Source organism: Pelodiscus sinensis, chromosome 1 (genome assembly GCF_052426305.1).
Source record: "Pelodiscus sinensis isolate ZL-2025 chromosome 1, ASM5242630v1, whole genome shotgun sequence".
Classification (NCBI taxonomy): Eukaryota; Metazoa; Chordata; order Testudines; family Trionychidae; genus Pelodiscus; species Pelodiscus sinensis.
In genome coordinates, this window is record NC_143052.1 from 333,086,582 (window position 1) to 333,101,560 (window position 14,979).

Sequence of the window (14,979 nt, forward strand, 5' to 3'; positions counted from 1 at the left end):
TAACACAGATTCTGCTTCCTACATGGCTAGGTTTGCATGGGAGAATAATATCAATCAGAAACTGGAGCTGCTATGTATTTACCTGTCCTGGTCATCTGATTAACATTGAGCTGTCAGGGAGGGAGGGATGGAGGGAGACAGAAAGAGGTGAAATTTTGTATCATTGGATTTAGGCTATTTTAAAGCATGCGAACAAGCTAAAGGCTTTGATTTGCACAGTTTGAGATGAGTGCAGAGATGGTTGTTGATTAGCTCCCCTGTTGTGTCAGGTCAGTAGATGATCTTGTAGTTCACTGCTTGTCACATAAATAATGCATGAACTGTGCAAATGTGTCCCCTACAACACCTTCAGTTTGTTGGTTCCAAAGTAGAAACTCAGAAGTGACTGGCAAATAACCAAAATGAACACCAGATTCTGTACATCAAGATAATGTTTATTGCTGAAAAATTGCATCATCCCCTGATGTACAAAAAACACTGGAGTTTTTTCCAACTACCGCCAACACAGACTTTACCTGATCCCGAGAAACCAAAATCTCAACTGAACTGAACACAATAACTGCAGGACAAATAAATGGCAACAAAGTTCAGCTGTTTTTGGAAATTCAAAAAACCAAAAAAGCATTAAAAAGCTTCAACACAATGCTCAGCAAGAAATGGGAGACAATTATGGCCCATATTCAGGACACTAAGGTGGTTGGTTCAAAAGATTCTTTTCGGAATGCCATTCAGGTATTGTACCCCTTCATCAAGATTGCAGCAGACTACAACCATTATCCAGTGTTTCCACAAATTGCCACTAAAAATGAAATTTCAAATCTGAAAGGGGAATTTACTACTCACATGAACATGCCTAACCCCAAGAGTGTGAAAATGGAGATGCTTTTTGTAACAGTAATCAAAATACATGTCCCAACTTCAGCAAAGTAACACAACAAGCTCTGAGCATATTATCTGGATCTACTGATGCAGAGTGCCTATTTTCCAAGTCGTACAACCTCCAAGACTGCAAGAGGCTCAACACGGGTGAGGATACTTTGAAGAAAATTAAGTGAGCCTACACAAACCAGCATTTCTAGAAAAACTAGTAGCTTAGAAACACAAAAAGTATCTTTGAACATTAAAAAAGGTTTCAATTATACTGTAGTAAATTTTATACATTATGAAAGCTTTTTTGTTTTTATATTTTCACTGATTTTTTTTAATTGTTTTAACTCAATTTCATTCTGGTTTTAGTGTTTGGAAAATAAACACCATAAAGGTTTTGAAATTATTTTTACAAATAAAAACTGAGCATATGGAACACTAAGTACAATTTATAGAAATGCCTTTCTCATGAATGATTCATCAACTAAAATTCTTATTTTGGCCAAAACAGTCTGTATGAAAAATTTATTTATAAGAACTGTTGAAAACAGACATTTTGTAAGACTGCCGTAGCCAACAGTTCTCAAATTCTGGATTGTGACCAGTGTTCCCTCTAATCTTTCCCATCTATGTGTGGATTTTTTTCAATTATGTGCAGAATAAATTTGTTATGCGCTAGGCATGTATGAAAGTACACCATCAGTAGAAACAAAAAACCTAGCTGTGGACTACCTGCTAATCAGCTGCGTGACATCTGAATTTCACCTGAGCAGCTGCACAAGCACATAGCTTACAGGGAACAAAGTTACTTGAGACTCTGTTTTAATGGGGTCACCAGCATTGCCTTTAGACCTGGTGAGGCATGCAGCTAAAGCCAAAAAATCTAAACTGCATCTTTCAAAGCCGAAGTTCAAGGGCTTCAGCCTACGGTGATGGGGCTCTGGTTACAGGCTCCCGACTCAGAGCTGAACTACTTGTGCTTCAGCTTCCTCCATTTCCTCTGCCAGGGTTTGGGCAGGCTCAGGCTTCAATCTCCTTTCCTGGGCTCATATGATCATTTTTCTTCTCAGAAGGGGTTTCTGGTGCAATGAAATTTGAGAAACCCTGAAATAGACCTTCATTTGCACCTCAATTGAAAGTATCATCCCATATATGCATAAGATAAAAAAATCAATTTATCTTTTATGGTTTTTACCTTTTAAATCTGATGTGACATAGAACTCATATCCAGAACACACTCACAAATACATACACGTTTATTAACACTCTTCATTCTCAAGATATAGTGCATTGATTTGTTTCCATTATTTGGCAGAAAAAAGTCTAGCAGATTCATATTGCTCTGAAGTTGTATGGGTTTCTATTAAAATTTGTCTTGTGTGATCTTTCCTTTTCTCCCTCGGAACATCCCAAAAAGGCATCGTATTATTTAATATTATTTGATTTAAATGAATAGGCATCTCTCAACTTCAATATGAACAGAGCTATAGTTTTTATTCAGCTCACTGCTGGAAGCTGGTTATATTATATACTATATTTTAGAGAGTTTGTGAGTGTCTGTGTGTTCATCCGTCTGCCCATGAAACTGTTTATTCAAGAGCTCCTCCTAAATGGTAAGACTTAGGATCCACTAAATTTGGTATGAAGCTTCCTCTTATCTTACCCTAAAGCAAGGTCAGGGTGTGGATGTGACAGGACAATAGGATGTGTCTGAAATTCAACTGTTTCTCATGAAATGCAGCAGGGCCTGGTACAGTTATACCGTAGAATGAGCACAGGGGGCAGTAAGAGGCCAGAGATAGGGACCAGAACAGATATAACCCCATTGAGCTAGCAGTGGGTTGGGGCGGGGGTAGGGGGGAGAGAGATAGAGACAGAAACAGAGACAGAGGGGGTGGGTGAGTGGGTGTGGTTATAATCAAGCTATATATCACAGGCAACAATAATAAATAAAACATTTCAGTGTTATATATAAATTGACAGTATGTTTATTCAGTTCATAGTCCCTGTCCCAGTATAAATGTTTATGACACATCAATGCTTTGGACAGTCTGACAATAGAAGTTGCAAGGAAATTGAGAAGCAGGAACAATTTCAATTCAAACCATATTTTCCGTTACAGAAGGATACTAAAACCATACAGGAACAATAATTAAAATTTCTAAAGTACAGAACAAGCAGAGAGCTCTAGAAAAACAAACACTGAGAACTAGAAGGGCAACAAAAGCCAAATATCCATCAATACAGATTTCCTGGCTGTCCAGTGTAAGACCTGTACTACTAGTTATCCATGGAGTAATTTTAAGAGAAGGTAAGTAACTCTTAAGAGCTCCTGTTCCATATTGTTCTGTGCTTTGTGAATGTAACCTTGCAATACGATTATTTTTTAATCAACAAGGTAAAAACAGTATCAGAGGAAGTAATTTTGGACTTGCTTCTCTATTACCACCATAAAGTTTGTTAAAAGTTATAATAGTATTAGTCCACTTCTTTCAAACTGCAAGACGCAGTTAATAAATCTTTAAAAAGTAACACAAATTCTCCACAATCCACTTGGATCATTTCAAGCAAAATGTATTTTTAGTTTCCTAGCATTAGTGCAACATTCATTCTAATATGTATAACTAAGTCAGGTTGAATGAATGGCTTGGTGCACTGTGCTCTGTGCTATCAAAGAAGCACCCAGAGATCAGTGTTCCCTCTAAACTGCAAAGCAGCAGAGCTTCAAAGGTGATTAATCAACCCTGCCCAGTCAGCAGCTCAGAGCTCCATGCATGGAGCTGACTGACTGGGCAGGGCTAAAAATTAATCACTTAGAAGGATCACTGCCAGAGATCATCTCTTCAAAGAGGTAGGTAGAGAAAAGCTGGAAGTGTTGCATATATTCCATGCATAGAATATATTCCATGCATAGAATCATAGAACACTAGAACTGGAAGGGACTTCAAGAGATCATTGAGTCCAGTCCCCTGCCCTCATGGCAGGGCCAAGAGCCATCTAGACCATCCCTGATAGATGTTTATCTAAACTGCTCTTAAATATCTCCAGAGATGGAGATTCTACAACCCTCCCTAGACAATTTATTCCAGTATTTAGCCATCCTGACAGTTAGGAAGTTTTTCCTGATGTCCAACCTAAACCCTCCTTGCTGTAGTTTAAGCCCATTGCTTCTTGTCCTACCCTCAGAGCCCAGGAGAACAATTTTTCTCCCTCCTCCTTGCGACACCCTTTTAGATACCTGAAAACTGCTATCATGTCCCCTCTCAGTCTTCTCTTTTCTAAACTAAGCAAGCCCAATATATAGCATCCTGCTGGACAGGACATCATATATCACACTCTTTTCAGGTACATCTCAATGTCAGGAGCTTCCTGCAGCTCCCCTTTGACCAGAAACAGTGAAACGCAGACTATGAGAGTCGTGAGGTTCCGTGGCTACAGACCCTTTAGATAAACATAGAGGCATGGACCTGCTAGTGGCTTTCCCAAGGAAGCTTCGAGAAATATTGGACCATTACTACAGGACATTATAACTGAGTATAGTATTTAACCATAGAATTCATCAAAGCTACAAAATCAGCAGAAAGCAAATAATAATGGCTTGATGTATCATAGAATCATAGAATCATAGAATAATAGGACTGGAAGGGACCTCAAGAGGTCATCGAGTCCAGCCCCCCGCCCTCAAGGCAGGACCAAGCTCCACCTACACCATCCCTGACAGATGTCTATCTAACCTGTTCTTAAATATCTCCAGAGAGGAAGATTCCACCACCTCCCTTGGCAATTTATTCCAATATTTGACCACCCTGACAGTTAGGAATTTTTTCCTAATGTCCAATCTAAACCTCCCTTGCTGCACTTTAAGCCCATTACTCCTTGTCCTGTCCTCAGAAACCAAGAGGAACAAATTTTCTCCTTCCTCCTTGTGACACCCTTTTAGATATTTGAAAACCGCTATCATGTCCCCCCTTAATCTTCTTTTTTCCAAACTAAACAAGCCCAGTTCATGAAGCCTGGCTTCATAGGTCATGTTCTCTAGACCTTTAATCATTCTTGTCGCTCTTCTCTGTACCCTTTCCAATTTCTCCACATCTTTCTTGAAATGTGGCGCCCAGAACTGGACACAGTACTCCAGCTGAGGCCTAACTAGTGCAGAGTAGAGCGGCAGAATGACTTCACGAGTTTTGCTTACAACACACCTGTTGATACAACCTAGAATCATATTTGCTTTTTTGGCAACAGCATCACACTGTTGACTCATATTCAACTTGTGGTCCACTATGACCCCTAGATCCCTTTCCGCCATGCTCCTTCCTAGACAGTCGCTTCCCATCTTGTATGTATGGAACTGATTGTTCCTTCCTAAGTGGAGCACTTTGCATTTCTCTTTATTAAACCTCATCCTGTTTACCTCTGACCATTTCTCTAACTTGCTAAGGTCATTTTGAATTATGTCCCTATCCTCCAAAGAAGTCGCAACCCCACCCAGTTTGGTATCATCCGCAAACTTAATAAGCGTACTGTCTATCCCAATATCTACATCATTGATGAAGATATTGAACAGTACGGGTCCCAAAACAGACCCTTGCGGAACTCCACTTGTTATCCCTTTCCAGCAGGATTTAGAACCGTTAACAACAACTCTCTGACTACGGTTATCCAGCCAATTATGCACCCACCTTATCGTGGCCCTATCTAAGTTATATTTGCCTAGTTTATCAATAAGAATATCATGCGAGACCGTATCAAATGCCTTACTAAAGTCTAGGTATATGACATCCACCGCTTCTCCCTTATCCACAAGGCTCGTTATCTTATCAAAGAAAGCTATCAGATTAGTTTGGCATGACTTGTTCTTCACAAACCCATGCTGGCTATTCCCTATCACTTTATTACCTTCCAAGTGTTTGCATAGGATTTCCTTAATTACCTGCTCCATTATCTTCCCTGGGACAGACGTTAAACTGACCGGTCTGTAGTTTCCTGGGTTGTTCTTATTCCCCTTTTTATAGATGGGCACAATATTTGCCCTTTTCCAGTCTTCTGGAATCTCCCCTGTCTGCCATGATTTTTCAAAGATCATAGCTAAAGGCTCAGATACCTCCTCTATCAGCTCCTTGAGTATCCTGGGATGCATTTCATCAGGACCTGGTGACTTGCTAACATCTAACTTTCCTAAGTGACTTTTAACTTGTTCTTTGTGAATCCTATCTTCTAAACCTACCCTCTCTCTGCTTGTATTCACTACGTTAGGCACACCTCCAGACTTCTCGGTGAAGACCGAAACAAAGAAGTCATTGAGCATCTCCGCCATTTCCAAGTTTCCTGTTACTGCTTCTCCCTCCTCACTAAGCAGTGGGCCTACCCTGTCCTTGGTCTTCCTCTTGCTTTTAATGTATTTATAAAAAGTCTTCTTGTTTCCCTTTATGCCTGTAGCTAGTTTGATCTCATTTTGTGCCTTTGCCTTTCTAATCTTGCCCCTGCATTCCCGTGTTGCTTGCCTATATTCATCCTTTGTTAGTTGTCCTAGTTTCCATTTTTTATATGACTCCTTTTTTATTTTGAGATCGTGCAAGATCTCCTTGTTAAGCCAAGCTGGTCTTTTGCCATATTTTCTATCTTTCCTACACAGCGGAATTGTTTGCTTTTGGGCCCTTAACAACGTCCCTTTGAAATACTTCCAACTCTCCTCAGTTGTTTTTCCCTTCAGTCTTGCTTCCCATGGGACCTTACCTACAAGTTGTCTGAGCTTATCAAAATCTGCCTTCCTGAAATCCATTACCTCAATTGTGCTGGTCTCCCTTCTACCTTTCCTTAAGATCATGAACTCTATTATTTCGTGATCACTGTCCCCTATACTGTCTTCCACTTTCAAGTTCTCAACTAGTTCCTCCCTATTTGTTAAAACCAAATCCAGAACAGCTTCTCCTCTGGTAGCTTTTTCAACCTTCTGAAACAGAAAGTTGTCTCCAATGCAGTCCAGAAACTTATTGGATAGCCTGTGCCTCGCTGTGTTAGTTTCCCAACATATGTCTGGATAGTTGAAGTCCCCCATCACCACCAAATCTTGGGCTTTGGATAGTTTTGTTAATTGTTTAAAAAAGGCCTCATCCACCTCTTCCACCTGGCTAGGTGGCCTGTAGTAGACTCCTAGCATGATATCACCCTCGTTTTTTACCCCTTTTAGCTTAACCCAGAGACTCTCTACACAGCTATCTCCTACATTCATCTCCACTTCCGTCCAAGTGTGTACATTTTTAATATACAAGGCAACCCCTCCTCCCTTTTTTCCCTGTCTGTCCTTCCTGAGCAAGCCGTACCCTTCCATACCAACATTCCAATCATGCGTCCCATCCCACCAGGTTTCTGTAATACCAATGATATCATAGTTGTATTTATTGGTTAGCAATTCCAGTTCTTCCTGCTTATTACCCATACTTCTCGCATTTGTATATAGGCATCTAAGATACTGATTTGATCTTGCCTCCCTGTTGTGCCCTGACCCTCCTTTCTCCTTGCCATTATAGCATTATAGTATGTCAAGCCAAAGAACAAACAAAAAAAATCCTATACAGACACAAGCAGATATGAACAATACAACAGTTATACTTTACGGCTGTGTCTACACTGCACCACTTTTCCGGAAAAGGGATGCAGATTAGACACTTTGGAATAGCAAAATCCGCGGGGGATTTAAATATCCCCCGCGGGATTTGCATTAACATGGCTGCCGCTTTTTTCCGGCTTGGGGATAAGCCGGAGAAAAGCGCCAGTCTAGACATGATTCTCCGGAAAATAAACCCTTTTCCGGAGGATCTTTTATTCCTACTTGAAAGTACTTGAAAGTAGGAATAAAAGTTCCTCCGGAAAAGGGTTTATTTTCCGGAGAATCACGTCTAGACTGGCACTTTTCTCCGGCTTATCCCCAGGCCGGAAAAAGCGGCAGCCATGTTAATGCAAATACCGCGGGGGATATTTAAATCCCCCACGGATTTGCCTATTCCAAAGTGTCTAATCTGCATCCCTTTTCCGGAAAAGGGGTGCAGTGTAGACACAGCCTACATGTTCGATCATGTACAATCATTAACAATTATACTTCATACTACTCCTGTGAAATAGTAAAAGAAATAAAGACCAAAAGATTAAGTGGCTTGCCCATAGCCGTCTGCAGAACCAGAAACTTCTAACACCCAAACCTATGTTAATTTCTCAACGCTTTGCACTCTCCTCAGAACATGCAGTAGAGCAGTGGTCCCCAACCATTTGGGGTTGCCGGGTGCCAGAAGGCGTGGCCGTTTGCCCGCCGGGCGCCCAGGGGCGGGACCCCCCCTTGCGCGCCCGGGAGCGGAGCCCCCCCATAGCCACATTCCCGGGGCCGGCGCTCTCCCCTCAAGCGCCACGCGCCCGGGGCCGGCGCTGGCACTCGCTCTCTCCCGCCCTCCCCCAAGCACCGCTCGCCCGGGGGCCAGTGCTCTCCAAGCGCCGCGCACCCGGCGCGCCCTGCAAGCACCGCGCGCCTGAGGCTGGCGCTGGCACTCCCCCCCCCAAGCACCACGCACCCAGGGCCTGCGCTCCCCCCATGCGCCGCGTGCCCAGAGCACGGGCAGTCAATCCGCGGCGCCCCCGGGGCCGGCGCTCACCGTGCGCCATGCGCCCGGGGCCGGCTCCGGCACCGCACATGCGCCACGTGCCCGGGGCCAGGCCAGCCCTGAGCACTTGGCGGGCGCAGACCGTGTTGGGGACCACTGCAGTAGAGAATCATCAGACCTAGAAGTATCCTCCCACATTGCACCACTGTACTGTGATTCCAGGTAAAATGAAATATATATTATAGAATCATTGAACACTGGAACTGGAAGAGACCTTGAGAGGCCATCGAGTCCAGTCCTCTGCCCTCATGGCAGGACAGAGTACCATTCCTGATAGATGTCTATCTAAACTGCTCTTAAATATCTCCAGAGATGGAGATTCCACAACCCTTCCTAGACAATTTATTCCAGTGTTTAGCCATCCTGACCATTAGGAAGTTTTTCCTAATGTCCAACCTAAACCTCCCTTGCTGTAATTTAAGCCCATTGCTTCTTGTCTTACCCTCAGAGGCTCAGAAGAACAATTTTTCTCCCTCCTCCTTGTGACACCCTTTTAGATACTTGAAAACCACTATCATATCCCTTCTTAGTCTTCTCCTTTCCAAACTAAACAAGCCCAGTTCTTTCAGTCTTCCTTCATAGGTCATGTTCTCTAGATCTTTAATCATTCTTGTTGTTCTTCTCTGGACCTATTCCAATTTCTCCACATCTTTCTTGAAATATGGTGGCCAGAACTGGACACAATACTCCAATTCAGACACAATCAGCGCAGAGTAAAGCAGAAAAATTACTTCTCATGCTCTGCACACAATACTCCTGTTAATGCATCCCAGAATCATGTTTGCTTTTTTTGCAACAGCATCACACTGTTGACTCATATTTAGCTTGTCGTCCACTATGACCCCTAGATCCCTTTCTGTCGTACTCCTTCCTAGACAGTCGCTTCTGTATATTTGAAACGGATTGTTTCTTCCTAAGTGGAGTACTTTGCATTTGTCCTTATTAAACTTCATCCTATTTACCTCAGACCATTTCACCAGTTTGTCCAGATAATTTTGAATTATGACCCTATCCTCCAAAGCAGCTGCAATCCCTCCCAGCTTGGTATCATCTGCAAATTTAATAAGTGTATTCTCTATGCCAATATCTAAATCATTGATGAAGACATTGAACAGAACAGGTCCCAAAACAGACTCCTGCGGAACCCCACTTTTTATGACCTTCCAGCAGCATTGTGAACTGTTAATAACTACTCTCTGAGAATGGTTATCCAGCCAGCTATGCAGCCATCTTATAGTAGCCCCATCTAGGCTGTATTTGCCTAATTTATTGATAAGATGATCATGTGAGACCATATCAAATGTCTTACTAAAGTCTAGGTATAGCACATCCACCACTTTTCCCTTATCCACAAGACACATTATCCTATCAAAGAAAGCTATCAAATTAGTTTGACATGATTTGTTCTTTACAAATCCATGCTGGCTGTTCCCTAGACCTTTGCAGATGAGTTCCTTAATAACCTGCTCCATTATCTTTCCTGGCACAGAAGGTAAACTGACTTGCCTGTAGTTTTCTGGGTTGTTCTTATTTCCCTTTTTATAGATGGGCACTATTATTTGCCCTTTTCCAGTCTTCCAGAATCTCTCCCATCTTCCATGATTTTTCAAAGATGATAGCTAAAGGCTCAGATACCTCCTCTATCAGTTCCTTGAATATTCCAATATGCACTCCATCAGGCCCTAGTGACTTGCAGACATCTAACTTTCCTAAGTGATTTTAACTTGTTTTTTTTGTTTTTTTCTAATCTTCTAATCCTACCCCATTCCCATTAACATTCTCTATGTTAAACATTCCTTCATCATCCGACTTCTTGGTGAAGACCGAAACAAAGAAGTCATTAAGCATCTCTGCCATTTCCCAGTTTCCTATTACTGTTTCTCCCTCCTCACTGAATCATAGAATCATAGAATCATAGAATAATAGGACTGGAAGGGACCTCGAGAGGTCATCGAGTCCAGCCCCCCGCCCTCAAGGCAGGATCAAGCTCCGTCTACACCATCCCTGACAGATGTCTATCTAACCTAGACATCTGAACTATGGGCCTACCTTGTCCTTGGTCTTCCTCTTGCTCCTAACATACTTAGAGAGACTCTTCTTGCTTACTTTTATGTCTGTAGCTAGTTTGAGCTGGTTTTATATAAAGAAAAAGTCTTTCCCCAATGACAGGATCGGGACTATCTACTCTTTTGCAACAAACTGCAAAACAGACAGACACATGATCTACAAGACTATCAATTCTTCAGTTACCTCAATACATTTCTCAAGAATTTGCAAAATAATAAATAAAAAAAATAAATAAAACTTTATACCATATATGCAAAAACCAGACATTCAAACTTACTTCTCCATGCCTTAAAGGTGTAATGGCTCCTCTTGCTACCCCCATTCGAAAAAGGGTTTCCGTGGCCTGTATATAAAAATAAAAAATTGTTATTTTGAAAAGACAATACCGCAACTATTTTTGTTCAGCTATTACACTTATTACTAAAATGTAAGTAAAATGTATTAATTGTTTTACTACTGAACCATTTCAATTAGGGATGTGAAGGACTAGTCGACAAACTTGTAGAACTGGTTTGTGTAAGACTACCACTTGGAGATCTTTTAAAGTGTGATTAGGTGCCAACTCTGCCCACACATTTATACAAGCAAATTCATTAGTGAAGCCAACAACATAAGCTACCAAATCAGAGGATCATTCAATTGCACATCCAGTAATTTGATCTATGCCATCAAATGCCAGCAATGCCCCACTGCTATATATATATTGGACAAACTGGACAGTCCCTACGGGAAAGAATCAATGGACACAAATCAGATATACGTAAAGGGAACATACAAAAACAGGTTTGAGAGAACTTCAATCTACCTAACCACACTTTAAAAGATCTCCAGGTGGCTGTCTTATCACAAACCAATTCTACAAGTCAAATACACAGAGAGGTGTTGGAATTACAATTAATCCACAAGTTCAATTCTCATGCTGATGGCCTCAATCGTGATGAGGGATGGTTGGGATACTATCAACCTAACATTCAACAAAGGTGCAAACAGCTCTTTGTCTGTATAGATTCTAGCATTAGCACCCTTCCTATCTATTACTATCCTTTGATCTGTTTCTTTTCAACTATCCAATCTTCAGGTGTTTACAGACTGCCAGTTCTGCCTACTTGTTTTTCCCTTTGATATTTCCATACCCTCTGCTCCTTGTTCCCTCCCTCCCCCCCTATTCATTTTGGGTCTTCACATCCTAAACTCATAACTCCGGTCATCTGAAGAAGTAGGCTGTGCCCATGAAAGCTCACAATACCATCTATATGTTCTGTTAGTCTATAAAGTGCTATCAGACCATTTGGGGTTTTTTTACGCTTACCCTGTAATATTGTTTCTGGCAACATCCACTTGCCTAGTAGATGCGAGTGTCTAGATGTGCATCCCACCTTCACAGAACAGTTACAACAGTCATTTAGGGAGGACATGTGAATGGAACTCCTGTGCAAAGGTTGTGATGATCCTTCCACCAGCTGAAGGACTGTTTCAAGAAGGTGAGTATGAAAAGAAGCATATGTAGCATATTATGTCTGGTTGGGTCTATCTATCATTGAACTGAGATGTGACCCTATGAACATGAGGCTCTGAATTGGGGTCAAGGTGGATCTTTGAAAGTTCTGTCAAAGGGCCAATTGGCAGAAGAGGCCTATGGCCTTGGAAATTGCTTGAAATATCAGCTCCAGAGAGCATCTCTTTAGCCAACAAGCATCCAGATAAGGGAATACTAAAATAGTTTTTCTGCAGAGCTGTGCTGCTACACCAACATGTCCTTCGAAAATACCTCAGGGTTGATGATAGGATAAAGGGGAGCATATGATATTGGAATTGGTCCAGGCCAACAATAAAATGGAGGAATCATATGTGAAATGGGTGGAGAATTATGCGGAAATACATTTTTGGATGGTCAAGGGCTGAATACCAATCTCCTTATGTCTAGCGAGGGAATTAAAGCTATGAGAGTCATGATTTTGAATTTCTGTACTTTCACACTCCTTTTTAGTACCAGGAAGTAACCTGAATAAAGCCCCTTTCCTCTGTGCTGCATGGAGACTGGCTATATAAATCCCAAGTAGAAGAGTACATCTATTTCTTGACAAAGAATACTTTTATAAAAGGGGTCCCCTGAAGCAGCACAAGGAAAGGAGGTTCATTGGTGGAAGAGAAGCCAAGTGGATTGGATAACTTGTAAACACCATCTCCAAGACCTACTTTGATATAGCCAGCTTGCTTGTAGATCGACATTGAGGGGGCCCCTTGGCCTGGAACAGAGGCCAGTCATAGAGAGTTCTCAATCATAAGTTTTATTTCTCTATTTTTCCTGGATTTTGATTTTAATGCAAGACAAAAACTAAACTTTTGCATGATGTGTGACTCTGCAAGGAATCAGATACAGCAGGAATGTCCACTGTTGACCAGGATTGTCTCCCAGTATGACAAACAGCATTTAAAGCTAAAGGAACCAAGTATCACCTCTCAGACAGAAGAATCTCAAACAATCTGCAGTCTATCTAAACAGCATGTAGAAAAGTAAAAGAAAAACTAACTAGAATAAAAGCAACTACTGATTATAGAAAAAAACGTACACTAACACTAGTGCTGAGTAAAGAGAAATTAGAGTTGAGATCTCAAATGAACTACTGCTAGAGCTTTGTCTTTGGCAATTCATCTGTGCAATGTTACATGACAAAGGGGCACGACACAAGACTGATTAACATACATACATAGGCCAAACTGACACTGCTATGAGAAATCACTGATTGGAGTACAGAGGTGCTAATGCATTTAGTGTGTAGAGCATCCATAGAGCAGTGGTCCCCAACGTGATGCCCACGGGTGCCATGGCGCCCGCCAGGCCATTTCTGTGCACCCGCCAAGTGATCGGGGCCAGCCCCGCCCCGGGGCACATGGTGCATGGGTGGTGCCAGCCCCTGGGCACGCAACATATGGGTGGCCCCACCCCTGGGCACCCAGCGCAGGAGCGGCACCAGCCCCAAGCACGTAGCGCATAGGTGATGCCAGCTCCTGGGCATGCGGCACAGGAGAGGCACCGGCCCCAGGAGTGCAGCGCATGGGTGACACTGGGCACACAGCGTATAGGCGGCCCCGCCCCTGGGCGCGTGTGCAGCCCCGCCCCTGGGTGCCTGGCACGTGAGTGGCCCCGCCCCAGGTACCTGGCAGCCCCAAAATGTTGGGGACCACTGCCATAGAGATACTGCTAGAAGAAGAATCTTTTTGAAGGTTAGTTTTTATTGGATTGGTAAGCTTATTTCCTTCTTTGCCTGACTAGGAACAATTAACACAGAAAACTGAAATAAATGGAGCTTACTGACTTTACAGAAAGTGAATAAACTGCATGGTGTTGTCTATGCACCTTATTAGAAGAGAAAAATCATGCAAGTGAAACATCTGTGGAAAAGTATTTAGAACAGGCAAATATTTCTAATACCTGTGTGTTGATGGCTTTCATAGGAAAAAAGAAGCAGGAAGCACCTCATCTGTGTGACAAGTCCTTCCACTTCTATCTGGGATGTGATCTGATATGAGAACTTACAAATGTGAACTCACATTTGAACATCATCTTTATAATTTATTTGTTCAGAAATGAAGGAGCCTGCCTTTCATATTATTTAGGATAGTGAGATTCTATTTAAATTGCCTATAACAAACAAAGGCTTTTCAATAGAAAATGAGTCTCTGTAAGAATAGACTAAATATATATTCAGAGAGAGACAGTTTAGCAAGATAGAGTTTAGAAGACAAAATCACTGACAAACAATAAGATATATTCAGATCATGAAAAGCAATTAAACTAAAATGGTTAATATCTCAGATATGTGTATTTCTAATTTGGTGATTTTACATAGTAATGAATAGTGACTGATACAGTAAGTAGCTTGATGCTGAACAAACTACCAGATTAGCTGATTTCTTACAGCTGTGTTTCAGGATATCCATTACACAAATTTGAGTTAAAGACAACAGTATCCCACACTTTTTTATCTGGCATATAAGTTTGATATACTTTTTATCTGGCATATATTCAGAATAATCATTAGATAGATAGATAGATAGATAGATAGATAGATAGATAGATAGATAGATAGATAGATAGATAGATAGATAGATAGATAGATAGATAGATGCTAACTGTATATGTTTATTTTCCTTTTATTTAAAGCAACAGAAGTAGATCTGTTAGAGCTTTTAACTACAATGTTATGTTTTTCCCATTGTAACTGAATGCAACAAATCCAGAACACTGCACTTCAGAGTTTATTAGCTCATTTTCACCCACAACAATCCACAGCAAATCCAAAATCTGATAATTCTTCTTCACCCTCTCAAAGAAGAAAGGGGTGAGAGAACCCCACACAATCTTTTGTGTGCCTCAGAATTGATTTCTTTCGTC

At 41.6% G+C, this 14,979-nt stretch overlaps 1 protein-coding gene across 2 annotated transcripts in view; it reads right to left on the reverse strand.

Moving 5' to 3' along the window:
- TMEM135 (transmembrane protein 135) overlaps positions 1 to 14,979 on the reverse strand; it is a 351,254-nt gene that overhangs the window by 197,325 nt on the left and 138,950 nt on the right. The window contains exon 5 of one of the 2 annotated variants that reach the window (XM_075919396.2): positions 10,861 to 10,926. The exons of the other annotated variant lie outside the window; for it this stretch is intronic. Coding sequence (XP_075775511.2) covers positions 10,861 to 10,926 — 66 coding nt within the window. The remainder of the gene's footprint in view (positions 1 to 10,860; positions 10,927 to 14,979) is intronic. 2 annotated transcript variants of the gene reach the window in all.